The 19,598-nt window shown below is 34.4% G+C and overlaps 1 protein-coding gene across 1 annotated transcript in view; it reads left to right on the top strand.

Moving 5' to 3' along the window:
* PPFIA2 (PTPRF interacting protein alpha 2) overlaps nucleotides 1–19,598 on the top strand; it is a 643,396-nt gene that overhangs the window by 496,803 nt on the left and 126,995 nt on the right. Inside the window, exons 8-12 of the mRNA XM_007953155.2 lie at nucleotides 5,284–5,430; nucleotides 6,892–7,026; nucleotides 14,043–14,126; nucleotides 14,757–14,888; nucleotides 16,475–16,537. Of these exons, the coding sequence (XP_007951346.1) occupies nucleotides 5,284–5,430; nucleotides 6,892–7,026; nucleotides 14,043–14,126; nucleotides 14,757–14,888; nucleotides 16,475–16,537 (561 nt within the window). The remainder of the gene's footprint in view (nucleotides 1–5,283; nucleotides 5,431–6,891; nucleotides 7,027–14,042; nucleotides 14,127–14,756; nucleotides 14,889–16,474; nucleotides 16,538–19,598) is intronic.

Consider the following 19,598-nt stretch of genomic DNA (forward strand, 5'->3'; position numbering starts at 1 on the left):
TAAGTGATTCATGACGCTTTCAGTCTTTGCTTCCTGAATGCTATCCTGAGAGGCTAGCTCCATAATTTCCCCTAACGGCATATATTCTCTACATCTTCTCAAAAGACTATAATTTGGGATGAATTTTATTAGTTATGAAACTTGTTCAGGAAGCCAAAAATAGTTTACTTCATTAACTCTTTAAATATATACAGAAAGAAAGCAATAGCATCAAGTCTCATATGAAATAAAAACTTCCTGAATTTTTAATGATTTTTTTAGAGTATTGAGCTTTGACCTTTAAATAACCCAGGAGGTAGGTATGAATAATGAATTGTTCTACTCTTAGTATATGGGAATACTCAAAGACATTTCTTTAAATTGTCCCCTTTCTTATTTTGGTTTTGTGTCTATGAATATGAATGCTGTAATTACGGATATTTTTCTTGTTCTATACAGTTCTTGCTAGACTTAGCACCATTGCACTTATTTAAAAAAGAAAGTACCTTAAAGTTATGAAAGATTCAGGGAAGTGTTTCATTTGTAACATTGCTGAATCATCTTACCACCTAAGAAGCAAAGTTTAGAATCTTTTCACCCTTTCACTCTGTTCAGTAAAAACCAAAACTATATAGAGAAATTTAATTTTATGACTTTTAATCTTTTGCTTGATGCACATTTTACTTTGTGCGTGTTTACCTTTGTACATCTTTTATATTAAATTAAGTAGTTGTTAATTGAGTTGGCTCTATTTTCTGTATCTGGTTCCCCGTGCTCTCTCTTGAGGCCATTTTAAATCATATATTTTCCTCCACTGTGCCATCAAAGCAGTCCCTTCTCAGTTGACCCGCACTCCTTTGTAGACCCCATGGCTCTAAAAATGATCCATCATTTTACAATAACCAATGTATACCTCTAGTTTGTCTGTCTCTCCTGCCTGCAGTCTGTACTCAATACAACAGCCTGATTAATATGTTACAATGTAAGTCAGCTCATGCCAGTTTTCTGATTACAAACCTTCAATGGCTACCTATCCCATGTAGAGTAAAATCAAAATACTTATATTGGCTTACATGCCATGCATAATCTTCACTACCACCCTGTGACCTCTTGAAACTCAACTATTGTTTCATCCTCACCTACTCTGGTTTAAGAGGTCAGTTAAGGTGACCTCTTAAACAAACCAGGCATGTTCCTCTTCATTTTCTGGTTCATCTGCTTTTTTATCTGTAGTTCCTATACTGTCTTCTCAGTGATGCCTTTCCTGACCCTGCTATTTACATACATGTGTGCTATCCTCCTCCTTTCAACTAATTAACTCACTGCACCTACTGCCATCTGACACAATACAGATATACTTTGACAATTTACTTATGGATCATATGTATATCTCTCCAGCTATATATAAGGACACATAAAGACTAGGATTTTTATTGTTTTGCCTTGTTTACTATTCTGTTCTGTTGTTGTTGTTATGTGTGGTCGAGTCGGACCCGTCTCATAGCGACCCTTCCTTGGGTTTCCGAGGCAGTATCATTACAGAAGGATATTGCCCCATCCTCCTTCTGTTCTAAACACCTACAAAGATATTGAACATATAATAAACCAAACCCACTGCCATCGAGTCGATTCCAACCCATAGAGACCATTTAGGAGAGAAAATAATTGCCCTTAGGGTTTTCAAGGCTGTAAATCTTTACGGAAGCAGGTACCTCATCTTTCTCCTGTGGAGCAAGTGGTAGGTTCAAACTGCTGACCTTTTGGTTAGCAGCTGAAAGCTTTAACAACTATACCACTGGACTTTGAACATTTAATAGAATGTTGAAAGAATGGATATTTAGAGTTGTTTACAATAAGTAACATCAAAAGGAGCCTTGGTGGTGCAGTGATTTAGTGATTTACTAATAGGCTGCTAACTGAAAAGTTGGTGGTTCAAACCCATGAGCCGTTCCTCTGGAGGGCGATGCGGCAATCTTCTTGCATAAAAATTACAGCCTTAGAAACCGTATAGGACAATTCTGCACTCTCTTTTAGGCTTGCTATGAGTTGAAATAGACTCCATGACAATGGATAGATAGTAAACATCCAAAAGTGTGAATGAGATTAGAGTATGTACTAAAACAATACCTACTGTCTCAGAAAAAGATGGATGCTCCATGAAGGTGGGCTGCTATCCTCCAGCACACTGTGTTCTCTACACTTTTCTGAGTTGGTGGTTCTTGGCCATGTCCCCCCTCCATCCTCTCTACAATCCAAACCCAGCAAATATATAAAGTTCATGTAGTCTGACCTCTCTTCTATATCACTATTAAAGAACCGTTAGGATTTCTGGCTCTAAAACCACCAGGGTCATTTCTTGATCTTTTACTCATTCTGCATTTCTTCTATTCACTTAGTCCCAGAGATTTATCGGTTTTCCTTTCATTTTTAAAATGCACTCATCTACTTTATTCACACTTATCTAATCTAGTATCACTTACATGTAGGGCCCAGTATCTCTAGCTCCTTCTTTCTTATTACACATCTAAAAATAACCCTTTGATTCTGAAATTCTCTAGATGTAGGTGAAAAAAAAGCCTAGTCTGATGGAAAATGTCATTTCTCTGATGCCAGGTATCCTTTTATTAGAAATCTGTTTGAATAGATAAGGTGTTCTTTCATACGGAACTCTCTGAATATATAAATATTCTTATCAGCTCTCTAATTTCTATGTAGCTCTATTTTAAAAGAGTTCCATGAGCAAGGAATATTTCTTCATCATCTATCTTTGAATGGAGGTACAAACACGAATGCTTTCAGAGCCAGGCAGGCAGTATAAATGGATAGAGTATCAAATGTAAGCTACTATGAAGTGATGGAGTTAATGTGACCTGTGCTAGGAGCCTGCACCATTCTTGTGTGTGTGTGTGTGTGTGTGTGTGTGTGTATTTAAAGCATTTGTACAGGCCAAATAAAATATTTCTGAAAAATTTTACGACTCAGGCCATAGACTTCTGATGTGCTAAGGATTTCTTGGTCATCAACCATGTGTGAAAAACTATTATAGATGTCTTAAATCTAAGGAGCTCTGGTGGCATAATGGTTAAGCATTTGGCTGCTAACCAAAATATCAGTGGTTCAAACACACTAGGTGCTCCAAAGAAAAAAGATGTATCAGTATGCTTCTGTAAAGATTACAGCCTTGGAAGCCCTGTGGGACACACTTCTCCCATATTTGGTGTTACCTTTCTCTTGACCATAAATAAAAATGACTGCTGCCTAGAGAATGTAACCTCCTCCCTACTCCTGGTAACCACCAATTAACATTGGTTTCTCTGTATACAGCTGTATACACAGCTCATTTTATAAAAGTGAGGTCATATAGTATTTGTCATTTTTTGACTGACTTATTTTGCTCAGCACAATATCCCTTAGGTTCATCCATGTTTTGAGATGTTTCTAGAATTCATCTTTTTTCACAGATGCATAGTATTCTACTATGCATCGATATGCATCTATGCATATGCAGATGATACGACTTTGCTTGCTGAAAGCGAAGATGACTTGAGACATTTACTGATAAAGTTTGAAGAATACAGTCTGCAGTATAGATTACATCTCAATATAAAGACAACAAAAATCCTCACAACTGGACCAATGAGTAGCATCACAATAAATGGAGAGAAGATTGAGGTTGTCAAAGAATTCATGTTGCTTGGTTCTACAACGAATGCCAATGGAAGCAGCAGTCAGGACATTAGACGACGTGTAGCACTGGGAAGGTCAACCATAAAGGAAATGTTTCAAGTGCTGAGGAGCAAGGATATCTCCTTGAGGACTAAGGTGCACCTGACACAAGCCATGGTATTTCCAATTGCCTCGTATCCGTGTGAGAGCTGGACAATGAATAAGGAAGACCGAAGAATGCTTTTGAGTTGTGGTGCTGGCGAAGAATGCTGAAAGTACCATGGACTGCTAAAAGAACTAACAGATCTGTCCTGGAGAAAGTGCACCCAAGATGCTCCTTGGAAGCGAGAATGGCCAGACTTCGTCTCACCTACTTTGGTCATGTTGTAAGAAGGGACCATTCCCTGGAGAAGGATGTCATGCTTGGTAGGGTGGAGGGTCGACGAAAGAGGGGAGGCCTTCAATGAGATGGATTGACACGGTGGCTGCGATGATGGGCTCAAGTATAGCAGGGATCGTGGAGCTGGTGCGGGATCGGGCAGTGTTTCATTCTGCTGTGCATGGGGTTGCTATGAGTCAGAAACAACTCAAAGGCACCTAACAACAGCAACATAATATTCTACTATATGAATGTACAACATTTTATTTATCCATTCATCTCTTCATGTGTACTTAGGTTGTTTCCATCTTTTGGCTATTGTGAAATATATAATTCAAAGAACAAAGGTGTGTATATGTCTATTTGAGTTTCTTCTGTTAGATCTCTAGGGTAAATACCAAGAACTGGAATTGTTGGATTATAAGGCAGCTTTATTTCTAATTTCTTGGGGAATCACTGTACTGTTTTCCATGTAGTCATACATTTTACATTCATACTAGCAGTGGATAATGGTTCCAATCTATCCAAATTCTTGCCAATATTTGCTGTTTTCTGTTTGGTGATGATGTTGATGATGATTATCAATGCCATTTCAACAGGAGTATGATGGTATTTTATTGTCATTCTGATTTATACCTCTCTAATGGCTAAGGAAGGAGCTCTGGTGGCATAGTGACTAAGGCATTTGACTGCTAACCAGAAGGCTGGCAGTTCAAGCCCACCAGCCACTCCTCAGAAGGGAGATCAGGCAATCTACTCCTGTAGAGATACTGCATCAAAAACCCAAGGTCAATACGAGTTGATTTGATTCAGTGGCAGTGAGTTGGTTTGGTTTGGAATGGCTAATGAAGGAACCCTGGTGGTACAGTAGTTAACATAAAAATACAGCCCCCATTTTACCAAGTTGGTTTTTTGCAACTCTGCCCTTAATTGTACCTATCTGTATGATTATGATGAACTAATTTATCTGCCAATTCTCTCTTCTTAGATAGTTCCAAAATGTACTCCTTTTCATTTTCAGAGAGTGGAATGCTTTTGGTTACCCCAAGATGTAAGGAGAATTGTGACAGATAAGTTGGAAAACTCATATGAAGTCTTGCATGTATTACATGAAAAGAGAGGAATGGATACTTCGTTCAAAAAAAGCTGTAATTTCCATACCTTACACCCTTTTATTTAAATAAAAAGACAATACATGAAACTCTCTGCATAGTATTTTAGTAGAATTTTTATTTATTTATTGGTTGTTTTAATTGTAGGCCATGGCACAGAAGGAAGATATGGAAGAGAGAATCACGACCCTTGAGAAGCGTTACCTCAGTGCTCAGAGGGAATCTACCTCCATACATGACATGAATGATAAACTAGAAAATGAGTTAGCTAATAAAGAGGCCATCTTACGGCAGGTTCAGTATCTCTGTCTTCTTCTTCTTTTTTTTTTTTTCCTCTGGTCTGTTTATGTGCTCTCACTGGTCTCACAAAAACACAGAGTAAACAAAATAGGTCAGGTGTGCATTTCTTAGCATTTGATCATTTTAAAAAATTTAAAATGAAACTGGCAAAACAGATGTCATTTTCAGTATGTAATTTACTTTCTAGGAAAAAATATTGTCTTAATAATAACAAAAGTAACAACTATTATTTATTTTAGTTCTAGATGTGTTCCAGTAATTATGGTAAGGTGTTTATATGTAATACCTCACTTAATTCTAAACACCACGTATGAAGTAGACATAATTATTACACTGAAGAAATTAAGGTTCAAAGATGTTAACACTTTATCATGGTCTTAAGCTAGAACATGCCAGAATCAAAAATGGAAGACTAAGTCTATTTGAGAGGAACTCCAATGGCACAGTGGTTAAAGCATTCAGTTGCTAGCAGTTCAAACACATCAGCTACTCCACAGGAGAAAGATGAGGCAATCTGCTTCAATAAAGATTTATAGTCTTGGAAACCTTATGAGGCAGTTCTAATCTGTTCTATCAGGTTACTATGAGTTGGAATCTACTTGATGGCAGTAGGTATGGTGTTTGTGTTTTAAAGTCTACTTGGCTCTAGAGCAGGGATCAGCAAGCTAATATTCACAAGCCAAATCTAGTTACCTGCCTGTTTTTGTAAATAAAATGTGACTGGAACAAAGCCAATCCCATTTATTTACTCATTATCTATAGCTGCTTCTGTGCTACAACAGCAGAGTGGAATAGTTGGGACAAATACCATATGGCACACAAAGTCTACTGTATTAACTAATCTAACCTTTTATCGGGAGCTCTGCTGGCGTAGTGCCTAAGGCATTTGACTGCTAACCAGAAGGCTGGTGATTAAGCCCACCAGCCACTCCTTGGAAAAGACTGGGCAATCTACTTCCCAGTAGAGTATCTCTCTTCCATAGAGATACCACCTCAGAAAACCAAGGAAGGATTGCTATGAGCCTTTTATAGGTAAAAAAAAAAAAAAAAAAAAAAAAGCCAATTCTATCTCTAAAGCCTGGACTTATAACCATTATATGACATTCCTTCTCCATAGTGGGCTAAGGTTATGGTTTTCAATAATTTGCTATCATAGTACATCTGAAGTCTTAATACTGAGCTGAATTCCCTTCATTCAAGTTTATATTAATCAGTAATTTATTTTCTTTTTGCTGCAAATGATAAGAGCTCTATTTTGTTTCTGTGCTGAATTTCTTTAAGATAGAAAGATAAGCAATGTGAAAATATGAGGGCATCATCATTTTGCACATTTAGGTGTATAATAGCTGGTTTAAAATCAAGAAAAATGGCTGAAGCCCAAAGCCCCTAGTGTCTGTTGTTTTCTATCCTACCCCTGACCCTTTAGGTAAGAGTCTATTTTATCATTCCTTGCAGATGGAAGAGAAGAACAGACAACTACAAGAACGTCTTGAGCTGGCTGAGCAAAAGTTGCAGCAGACTATGAGAAAGGCTGAGACCTTACCTGAAGTAGAGGCTGAGCTGGCTCAGAGAATTGCAGCTCTGACAAAGGTACTGCACTGAAACAATCAGTCACCCTAGATACACTAGTAGAAATGACATCATAATAAAATGGAATCTAAAATATTTTCTTTGGACTGTTTGGACTATGAAATTTAAGTTAATTTAATCTTTATTATGTTTATCTGTTATTTAGATGAAATCTTCTTATTACAAATATCTCACTTATGTGGACATGAGTAATTGACAAAAGAAATGTGCACATCTTATTGCCTGTTTAAACATTAACAAACACTAACAGAATTTTATGTAATTATAGTTATTTTTCCATTGTAATACTTGCACATAAGAATAATCACAAATGGTAAATGTACAATGATGATTTTTAATATATGTATACATGAAACAATCATTTAATGGGCTTAATATTTTTGATATTAGAAATAGAGTAGTTGTTTCCTTTCTGCCTATGTTGTTACATGCCGTCGAGTCAGTTCTGACTCATAAATGTTGTATATAACAAAATGAAACACTGCACAGTCCTACACTATCCTCACAATCATTGCTGTTTGTGCCAGAATCACTGTATCAGTCCATCTAAGTGAGGGTCTCCCTCTTTTTTGCTGGCCCTCTATTTTACCAAGAACGATGTCCTTCTCCAGGGACTGATCCTACATGATAACATGTCCTGATAACATGAGGATGGACAAGTCCTCCATCCTCACACCTAAGAAGCATTCCAGCTATACTTCTTCCAAGACAGATTTGTTCATGCTTCTGGTAGTCCATGGTATAGTCAATATTCTTTGCCAACATCACCTAATGATCAAACTTGTGAGAAGTTGGAAGTCAGGGTTGTAGTCTAAAATCTAAAGCCATTAAATAGAAAATTGTTTTCCTAAAAGTAATTTCTTCTGAACCAATTAAAACTATAACAACATCAGTAAGGATGTTCAAAATTACATGCTATGTTATGGTGAGGAGCTCTGGTAGCATAGTGGCTAAAGCACTTGACTGCTAACCAGAAGGCTGGCGGTTCAAACCCACGAGCCACTCCTCGGAAGGAAGGTTGGGCAATCCTACTTCCGTAGTGATACTGCCTCGGAAACCCAAGGAGGGGTCGCTATGAGTCGGGGCCGACTCGACAGCACATAACAACAACAACAACAACATGTTATGGTGAATAGTATCTTAAGATTATCTGCATATTTTAGTATTTCACAATCATTAAAATATTAAAAAGATCTATTTTTACTTCATCTTTTAGAGGTAGATGGAAATGACATGGCTTCAAAGTGACTATGCATGTCTCTAGAGTAAAAGTCCATAGTATGGTAATCGGGGCCTGAAATCAAATGTGCATGAACTGTTCAATGTAAAATGAATTTGTTTTGTAAATTTTCACCCAAGGCACTATACACACACACATAGAAACATATTTTAAATGTTCACACAATTATTAATATTTACTAGGTATACCAGGGCATTGCGATAAGGTATGTAAACTGAAAGTTACAAATTCTTGTTTTAAAGATTATCCAAAGAAAAAGATGGCATCATATACCTGCTTTCCTAAAGTAATAAATAATTAATGAGGAACAGTTGTCATAGCTGCCTGTTGGTTAAAATAGAGGAATTAGTCAAATAGTGAAAAGGCAAAGATTTGACTCCCCCCCAAAAAAAAAAAAACAGGATTAGGAAGTATTGGGATAGCTGGTAGTCTGTAGCATTTTGGAGTAACTAATTGAATAAAACATAAGTCTGATGGTGGTAAACTTATAATATGAATACTGCCATTGCTGCAAATCATACTGTTGACAATTAAAAATCTTTGAGGTTACCCCATCAGATGGCAATGGGCTTTCGTGTGAATCAGAGCAAATCCATCATCATTAATAGAGAAGGGCCAGGATGGTAGCCTAGTGACATATTCTTGAAATATAAAAAGTGACAATATTTTATTTATCATGCAGCTATTAGTGATAGGAGCATTGTTTTCTTTCATAGAAGATTTCTTTCATATATTTTCTTTTGATTCAGTCTTATTTGAAAGTGTGAGACATTAAATACAGATTATGAATCTTGGAAGTTATTTATTATCTCTCTGTTTCACCTAGTATATAGTATGATGCTTCTTAAATTCAAATATTAAGCATATTAAAAATTAAAAATACTTGATTCGTGAGTCAAAAATGATTTTTCTACAATGCAGCAAACACAAGAAATGTGGTATGTGAGAACAGTGGAATGCTAGTGTCATTTATGTGATTACAAGCCAGGGTTCTGCCCAGTTTGTTTGACTGATTAAGATTCAATCAGTGTTTTGAAATAATTTATTGGCAAAGACTAAGTTCAGTAAGTTATACCTTGAGGAACTGACACTTCTTCTGTACAATTACCTTCAAAACATTATCCCCAGAATTGGGCTCTGTTAGCAATCATTTTACTGAGGTGGAGTACTTTACAAAATATTCTAATTCTTGGAGTCGTTTTATTAATAGGTAGTATTAGAAAGTATGGGATAGTTGGTTGTGTAGAATGTTGGACTGATTAACTGAATAAAACATTGGCCTCATTAAATAGAGTAAAATTTCTGTTTGGATCCTTCCATAGTCACAGACCATACCCATAAACCCCTCTGACAATTTCAGCAATGTAGTATTTCTAATATAAACATAAATTGATCCTTTCATTAGAGAAATAGTTCTGAAATTATATAAAAATAGGTAAACATATTAATAATACTAACTTTTTCTTATGAAAACATTTTAAAGTAATGTAATGTGAGTTTATATATATATATAAACTTATATTTTTAGTCAGACGAACATGAAGAATTTTTACCAAGAGTTCCGCTGTTGATTTGCACTATTCGGAAGGCAGGATGGGGAGTTAGGAAGGTATCATGAAAGACAACTTCTGTGCAACTTTAGGGTAAAATAAGGAATCATCACTGTTGCCCACCAGGAAAACACTAGAATATCTGGACACAAAATTTAAAATTCAACAAATACTGGTCCTAAATTACATGTGATTAATGGGGAATAAGATATAAATACAATATTTGATGTATGTGACTTTAAATTACAATTTTCTAAAAATTCTTGATTAGAATTAAAAAAAAAATGCTAGAAGTAGATGCTGCTTCTTTTTTGCCCTTTTTATTCTCTTGGGCACTTACTTTGTTATATTATATTCACTTATACACACAAAATACTGTCTTAATTTCCCTCCTGGCTGATCTATTTCTAAAACTCCATTCCCTTTGGAGCCTTTTGATGTCATCATTTTTTAGAGTTTTATTTTTCTTAAGAGTTTTCAAATGTTACGACTCATCCTTCTTACCTTTACTACTTTCTTTTCTGATTGGTTCTGTATCAACAGGATTATTTGAGATATACAATTTTTGGATATTTATCACCCAATTTAATTAATATGGATGCTGAATTATTCCTCAATATACTCTTTGTGCTTATAACATTGTTATAATGTTTGAACATATCACTCTTTCTTTTGTTTTCCCAAATTTATGGCTTCTAGGAATTTTACTTCTTGCTGTACTGTGTTCCCCAGACCTATACACAGTGTCTTCATAGCTGCCTTTTCTTTCCTTGGTCATTTATTTTCAGTATTTCATTATTCTTTATCACAATAATCCTTTTCTACTTCTTAACCTACTTGACTACATTAAAGTAAAATGATGTATGCTTAGTTTAAACATAAGTTTATCTTTTCTGTCTTTGGGAATGACATTCTTAACAATTCCTCAGACATTTTATTTAGTCTATAATTTTTCTCTTCATTTACTATCTGCCACCTATTTTTTTTCCTTCTCCAGTTCTGAATATGTTCACACTTTTTTCCAAACTGTTTTACTTGTCTTTCCTCCTCAAAATATCTTTATCTGAAGTTTTCACGTTAAAGAGCAAAACCAGATAAACTCTACTTTCTACCAAGTAGCAAAACAAACAGAAAAGAGTTGATTGTCCCTGTGTGACTCTTGTGTTTATACCAAATGCTTAAATTATAGTTTTTACAAGGCTGAAATGCACATAAATCAATAGTATTGATTGAAAGTGACCTCATTGTATAGTTTTAAGAAATGATGTCTGGATTTATTCTTTTATTGTTAAAGCCACCTTTCTTTTTCTTTTCCTTCTATTACGTGTATAGAAGGCAATGGTGGCTCAGTAGTAGAAGTCTTGCCTTTCATCTGGGATTCCCAGGTTTGATTTCCAGACAATGCTCTAGCACAGCCACCATTGTCTGTCAGTGGAGGCTTGCATGTTGCTATGCTGCTAAACACGTTTCAGCAGAGCTCCCAGATTAGGACACACCAGGAAGAAAGGCCTGGTGATCTACTTCCAAAAAGCAGCCAGTCAAAACCCTATAGACCAAAAAATTTGGGGTCTGACTTTACAGCAGTTAACAATGTGTGTGTGTATTATCTATATATCTTTACTGATATTGATATATATGGATACATAGACACACGTATACATATATATGATGAAGCTCATTTAAGGTTTTGAGAAAGTCAGAAATACATATAATGGCTATTAAAAAATTTTTAAAATTGCAAGTATATTCACAATTAGCTAATAAAAATTTTGGTTTCTTAATCTTATGATCTATTATGTTTTCTGTTTCCTTAATTAAGTGCATAGTCCCTCAGCAAGGACATAATTCATCTTGTGTTCCATGAGGTATCGCATAAGTTTTATGACCAATAAAAAGTATCAGCGGTAATGCAGGAATTTTACCATGACCAAACTCTTTTTCCCCCTTTGAAGTGAACTTTTGACATGTTTGGTGTATTTCCAATATGCAAGATGGGAACAGACAGACCTTTGAAATACTTTTGAAAACTTATTTTATGAAAAGTTTTGGAAGTTGAAGCTTGCATGTCTTGACTACCTAGAATCAGTCAACTTGTAAATTTTAGTACCACTAAGGGACAGTTAAAATGTACTCTTGAGAGATTGCAGATACCTTTATGAATTTAAGTTATATAATTGTAACAATTTTGATACATTTTCTGTATTTTTAATTGAACTCTAAATTTTAAATGATATTATAGAAACAGTTTATGACATTTGGGGATTATGGTAGCTTTCTATAATAGCTTGCTATATTTGCTTCTGTTTAGAAATTTGGGGAGGAAATGAAGAGAGAAATTGGTTATCTGTTATTTCTTTATTACTTTTTCCATTTATGAAATCTTATAAAATATAGATGTTATATTATAATTTACATATGCATACCAGATTTGAAATTTTAAATGTGTAGTTCATAGATTAAATTATAATTTGTTGCATAAAATAGAACTTATGCATATGAATTAATATATGAACAGGTTACTATTTCTTTTCAGGAACTGCATGACATGTTTTTATATAGACCTACATTTGCATAGTGTAAATTTTAGTTTTAGAATGAATTTGTAAAATGTGATAGAATGTTTTTGGAGTTAAAATTTTAGATATAGGGTACTTTTGATGTGATAATTATTTAACTTGTGATAATGTTTATAATATTGATGTAACTTTATATGTAATCTGTACATAACATATAATACAATTCAACTATCAGCAATGTCACATGTGTTGAACATGGTGCACCTGTGGTAATGTGATCACCTTCAAAACATCTAACTAATCTCGGTCCTGAGCAAACATTAGCTCACAAAGGCACTGTGCTGCCTATTCACTTTAGGGCACTATTTTTGTTTCCATAGCAATAAATCAATGCACAAGCAGTTTGGGACTGGTCCCCAGTGTAATTCAAGAAAGTTCACCAATAAGTTTATTGTCCTCACAGCATTTTTGTCATCTTGATAATTTGAGGACTTTTGATCATTTTCATATAAATTTAAAATTAAGCCTATATCTGAAACAGACGATTAAATTCTAGGCTGACAGGCATAATATGTATTCAGAGACAAGAAATCATCTCATAAGTTTGCCACTGTTGCTGAGGAAACTCAGTCCTACTTGATTTGGGAATTTTCATAATTAACCCCTTGTCTTAACTTTTTTCTGATTTCAACAGTTTAGGGTTTATACTAAAGTTTGTTCTAAATTTATTACCCCTGAATCATTGCCTTAGAATATTCCTCATATTGAAACACATTGTTTCCAATGATTTTTTAAGTAATATGATTAAATAAGCAAACAAAATTACAAAACTTTTAACAATTTATCAGAGACATATTCTAGTGTTTGGTTTCCCATAATTCCAATTATTACATGACTTTTTCAGAGTTGCTTTGATTCATTCTATAGAAGTCATTCATCAGCCGACCATCACTAACCTTCCATACATTAGGTTGATAGCATTTTGTTTTAGCATATCACTGTTTTTCATTTATAACCATCAACTGCATCATGTTCACCAGATATCAGTGTAGTTCTTTCCACATAAAATTCTGTCTATTAAAGTATTAAATTTGCTGTCACACTTTTCTTTTAAGCATTCTGTGCTATGTTTTGTTCAGTGTCAGTGTCTTCAGTTCTGATTTTTCAATTTGTCCCTCTCCTTTTCCTTGACTTGTTAGTCTGATCCAACCTCTTCTACCTCATCTGATGATTATCAATATGTTATGGAAGCTAAACTACAAGAAATGATCTCCATACGTAGGAAGGTAGTCCTACTGGACTTTACATTCTATTGCTAAATAGAATCCATCTAAGTTTTTCTTTTCATTTATAAAAATTATGTTACTTTTATTTATTGATAATCGACCATCTGTGCAGTTCAGTGCTTCAGGAGCTTAAGATTGGACAATGGCAGGTTTGTGTTCAAACCATGCACAGTCTGCATGTTACATTTGGCTGATTTCATTGCTCATAAATAACTCCAATGTTTTGCTGATGCTTGGATGTAACAGGCCTATGTAGCTGACACATTTCAAGCAATGCTGTTCAGCTGCCTGTTTAAAAAAAGTTTATTTTTTGAAAACTATGTTTGCAGTTGGTAGTAGCTTGCTTTACATTTTATTTAAAATTATTTAGAAGAAAAAAAATAACTAAAATCTGACATTTTAGGTGCCTTCATATTTTTTACAGGCTGAAGAGAGACATGGAAATATTGAAGAGCGTATGAGGCATCTGGAAGGGCAACTTGAAGAAAAAAATCAAGAGCTTCAAAGAGTATGTATATGAAGGACAACCACCCCCCATGACCAGTTTATCGATTTATATTCTGCATATAAGAAAATAATAGCTTCCTTCACTTTTTGTTATATTTATAATCTTTTTATAGACCCAGTGCATTAAAAAAAAAAGTTTAACAGTTTAACCATACAGTTTCCTGGATTATGAATGAGTTCCATTCCCAAATCTGTCTTTAAATGGAATTTGTATGTCAGTCAAAATAGATAGGTTTGGTATGTATATAATGTCAGTCAACTGTTTATCTTAGTACATGTTATGTAGTGTGCTTTTCTATGCATAAAAAACATTAAGGAAGCACTTCCAGACACACTAATACATCTTTACTATAATAGTACAGTATAATAATAATGTTTTAATACATGTCATAAAGTACTGCCCATTTGCTATCACAAACCATTGTATGTACCTCGAATTTTTAATATAATAGGTTTTATGGGCTTGGTTCATAACTATGGGTTGTATGTAAGTCAGATGTTAGTAACCCAGGGACTGCCTGTACAGAAATAAAATGAAATCTGATTTATAAACTAGCAAAAATGTAAAAACAAACCTAAATGCATGTTAAAGTGATTTTGATTTTTTCTTGTTTGTTTTCTTGAACATAAGGCTAGACAACGAGAGAAAATGAATGAGGAGCACAACAAAAGATTATCTGATACTGTGGACCGACTTCTGACAGAATCTAATGAACGCCTACAATTGCACTTGAAGGAAAGAATGGCTGCTCTTGAAGAGAAGGTAACACAGACAGGACAGTAGGATAGCATGGACACTTAGCTAAGACCTTAAAATCATGTTCACGTCATATACTGCTGCAATCACTGTATTAATCAGATGATCCATTTACGTTTCTAAGTTTTTTTTTGATCTAATATAGTCTTAGAATGAATGGTTTCTATAAAAAATACAAGATGAAGCTTTTAAGTGAATATAAATGCTGTATGACATATAAATCTTGCATATTAGCATGATCTTATGAGGGAAATGTATTAATACATGTTGCACTATTGTGATGAAAATATTTCATTTATCTTTCACCTAGAATGAGTAATATAACAGTGATTAAATACAAAAAATAAATAATTTGGGCCATAGAGGGATTTGCTTTGAATTATTCAAATATCTCAAATGACTTACATCTATTTCTAGTCTAAAAGTAAAATTATAAATGAATTTGTATCACCAACAGAAAAATAGTCAATCTACTAGGGGGTTTTAGAACCTGAAATTTTCAGCTGTTTTGTTTTGAAACAATGATTTGTACAGTCTGAAATTTGATTCACAGTTATATATGTCTCACTGATGGTTGGCAGTTACCAGACCAGCAAGATTTTTGTAAGCTGGTAGCCAATTGCAGAGCATAAGCAAAGATGGGGCTAGAATTCAGGTGAATAAATCATATTGGAAATTTAGATTAAATACCAATTACTACTTAAGATAGGCTTTTCCTGTGTTACATAGAAGAACGTGTAGAGGGAAAAATATTTCAGTGAAAAGTTGAATGGTTTGATTAATTTACCCAATAAGAAGTAGAAGGCATGTATTCTGCCCACATGCAACTCCAAATATCAAGGTATGACCACTGTATCATTACTACACTATTTGTTTAACTTTACCCTACAGATTTGAAAACAATGCAGTATCTTAAATCCCGCTTTATAGTAATACGGGTAGAGCACAAAACTTTCAACATCAGTAATCACTTTTCAAAAAAGATTCTTTTCATTATTTTTGATGCAACTTATTTTCACATCTTATGACATGTACAGTCTTCTGAATAGCTTGAATTCCATTTTTATATCTCTAATATTTTAACAATTATTGTTGTTGTTAAGTGCCATTGAACAATTATTAGAAATTATTAATTCTATATTTGAAATATAGATCTAGAAATTAGACACTTAAAAATTATGATCTGATTATTTCTTCTCTCTTTGTTTTTTGGTTAATAAAAATAAATTAATTTGAGTTGTTTATTCATACCACCTCTTGCTATATTCAGTGCTTTACTCAACTTTTCTCATCTGAAAACTAACATAATAATTATTTCTAATTAAGTAGTACTCAGAGAAGAGGCAGGTACAACTTAAAATGTAATACTTATTCCATATGTTCATTCATGTGTTACAAAAAAATATTTCTTATTTAAATTACATATTTCTCAAAGTATTAAAATGCCATGTTTAAAATATTCCATTGAAGTTAGTTTCCATAGAAACCAAAATGTCCAATAAAAAAAAAACCAAAGATTCTTGAGTGATTAGACATGAATTTATACATTTATTATCTTCTATTTAATTTATAAATTTCTTGTTTTTCTGCAGAATGTATTAATTCAAGAATCAGAAACCTTCAGAAAAAATCTTGAGGAATCTTTACATGATAAGGTATTATGGAAACCTACATTATTTGCCTGATTTTCTTTTTTAACAGAAATGGATATTGTGTTGCAAAATAAATTTGATAAGAAGTAATTATTGGATGTTTTGTTTTTCAACAATGTTGACTTTTATATGTACAGAAAAGTATATGTGTATGTGTAGAATGAAATTAATTTTCACAAACTAAACATATTATAAATCAACAATCTGGAAGACCCCCTAATTTTAGATTCAGTCACGAATCACCTCCTCAAGGATAATTAATTGAGGGGGTGATTATTACATTGACTTAAAAAAAAAAATCAGTTTTGCCTTGCTTTTCATTTTATATAAGTGGAGTAAGTATTTATGTACTTATTTGTGCTTAGATTGAGAAGTCATTTTGGCGAAAGAAGAAAACAGCAAAAAATGTGTTTTTTGGCGAAAGAAGAAAATAGCAAAAAATATACTTAAACTATTAAGTATAAGAACTGTGTTAGTTACATATTTAGAAACATGAATCCAGTTCCAAAGTAGCTTAAAAATGTAACTGGGAAGACAAAACATACCTTTGACAAAGCAATGAGGATTCAGGATAGCAGAAGCCAAGTGCCAAATGAGTGAAGTAGACAGCGAGAACAACTTGGAGAGATCACCATACATTGCTGCTATGAAGAATGCTCACGGAGATGAAACTTGACTAAAGCTTTAAGGAAAGATAGGACCTTGCTACAAAACTTTCAAATGCAGTGCATGTGGCATGGTCACAGGTGCTTATTTGCAGGGGAAGGGGTGAGTAGAGAGTATGGTTTCTTAAGTAATAATAAGCTTAACAGTTTGACTGAAAGCAGTGATTTCCTATCATAGGATATGTAGAAGAAGAGGTAGAGAAGGATCAGATGGTGAAATCTTAAAACATGTCATTGCTAATATGTCTTTTCCTCCTTCTTTAGCCTTTAAAATTCTTAAGTTAGCAGTTTTTATCTTATTTCATTTGATTAAATAAGATACAAATTTCTAACTTAAGAAGTGATCTATAAAATTTTGTTGAACAAAAGAAGGGAGGATAAAGAAAAAGAGAGTGTGAGAAAAGGAAGAAAGAAAAACTAAAGGGAGAAAGGGGAGGAGAGAGGAATGGAAGAAAGAAAGGATAGAGGATGGGGAGGAGGGGGGAAGGGGAAGAAAGAGGGGAAGGAAAGAAGGAAGGATCTGGCAAAAGTATGGCATATAGAAGATACCAGAAAAGATGAGAGAGCAAATGAGGAAGAGAGCAATTTTACATTTAAGCCTTTTCATGCTATATATTATGATGGCAATTTAAAAAGCATAACTATCTTGTTGCCATAATCAAGGTGCCCACAATCTCCTGATAGGTGAACTATTGCAACATAATATGGCAGCTAGAAAGGAGTATCTAATTATTTCTGACTTCATTTGGAAAGGCTACATAGAGGAGATAACATTTTAGCCACCTCTTAAAAATAAATGTGATATTAACATGTAAGAAGAAGGGCATGACATTCTAGGCAGAAAATGCAGCCTATTCATAGCAGAGAGAAAATAAAGATGGTTGGTTTGAGGAATCTCTGAATTTTGCTGTGACTGGTATGTGTTTGAAGAACTGGATCATAACCAGATTATGATGTTTGGACTTGATATTGTTATGCAATGTTATTTTATCCAAAGCTCTGTGTGTTCCTGGCAACATGCCCAGAACCCACTCCCCCACCACCTACCCAAGCCTTTCAGCTACACCAATCTGCCTTAACAACCAGGAACACTGCTTACTTCATACTTTGCATTATTCTTATATAACTCATCAGAGAAAGAAAATCTCAGGTCATACACCATTCCTGGACAATCATCCCACACAGCTGAACACATTCCCTCATTTGACCACATCTCCTGTTGTTAGGTGTCATCAAGTCCGTTCCAACTCAGAGAAACCCCAGATACAACAGAACAAAACACTGCCCTGTACTACATCATCCTCATTTCGTGGTGTTGGTAGTGGGGGAGGTTTCCTTTTTGGTGTTGACCCTCTACTTTTTCAAGAAAGATGTCCTTCTCCAGGTGCTGATCCTTTCTGATAACATGTCCAAAGTACACGAGACAAAGTCTCACCATCCTCACTTCTAAGACGCATTCTGGCAAAGTCTTTTCCAAGAGAGACTTGGTCATTCCTCTGGCAGTCCATGGTAGTGTAGTCAATATTTTTCACCAACATAGTTCAAATGCATCAATTCTTCTTCAGTCTTCTTTATTCATTGCCCAGCTTTCACATGCAAATAAGGCAACTGAAGATACCATGGCTTGGCTTAGGCACACCTTAGTGCTCAAAGTGACATCTTTGCTTTTTAACACTTTAAACAGGTCTTTTGCAGCAGATTTGCCAAATACAATACACTGTTTAATTTCTTGAAGTCTGCTTCTGTGAGCATTGACTGCAGATCCAAGTAAAATGAAATCTTTGTCAACTTCAGTTATTTCTCCATTTACCATGAAGCTGATTATCGGTCAGGTTTTAAGTATTTTTTTTCTTTATATTAAGGTGTAATCCATACTGAAGATACCACATTTCCCAGCCCTTTATAACTCCTCAAATTACCATACTACCATCTGTAAGCCACCATCCGTCATCAGCAAAAGCCTCCATATGCTCAGCTTGTTCTCTCAGTGTTTCTTTTCATCACCATAATCTCTAAAATTTTGAATTCCACATCTCAGTTCTTTTTTAATCTACGCTATCAGGGTTTTCATTCAATCTCATGGATTTAAATATCCCATATATAGATTGAGCACTCCTATATTTAGATCACTCAACTGGTCCTATCTCCTAAGGAGCATTCATATATTGAAGTGCCAACTCAACATCTCCATTTTGACACACAGGCATTTCAAAATTAACAACTCATTTGGTTCCCTACACTACTACCAACTAACCTGCTTCTTCAGCAGTCTTCTCCATAAATTTCAACTTCTTCTTTTCAATTACTCAGTTTAATAACTTTGACATTATTTTGACCTGTCTTTATCTTACACCCTATATCCAATCCAGTAACAAATCTTACTAGTTCTGTTTTATTTT

The sequence above is a fragment of the Orycteropus afer genome, unplaced genomic scaffold (genome assembly GCF_000298275.1).
Source record: "Orycteropus afer afer isolate SDZICR_OR568_19922 unplaced genomic scaffold, OryAfe1.0 scaffold00375, whole genome shotgun sequence".
Classification (NCBI taxonomy): domain Eukaryota; kingdom Metazoa; phylum Chordata; class Mammalia; order Tubulidentata; family Orycteropodidae; genus Orycteropus; species Orycteropus afer.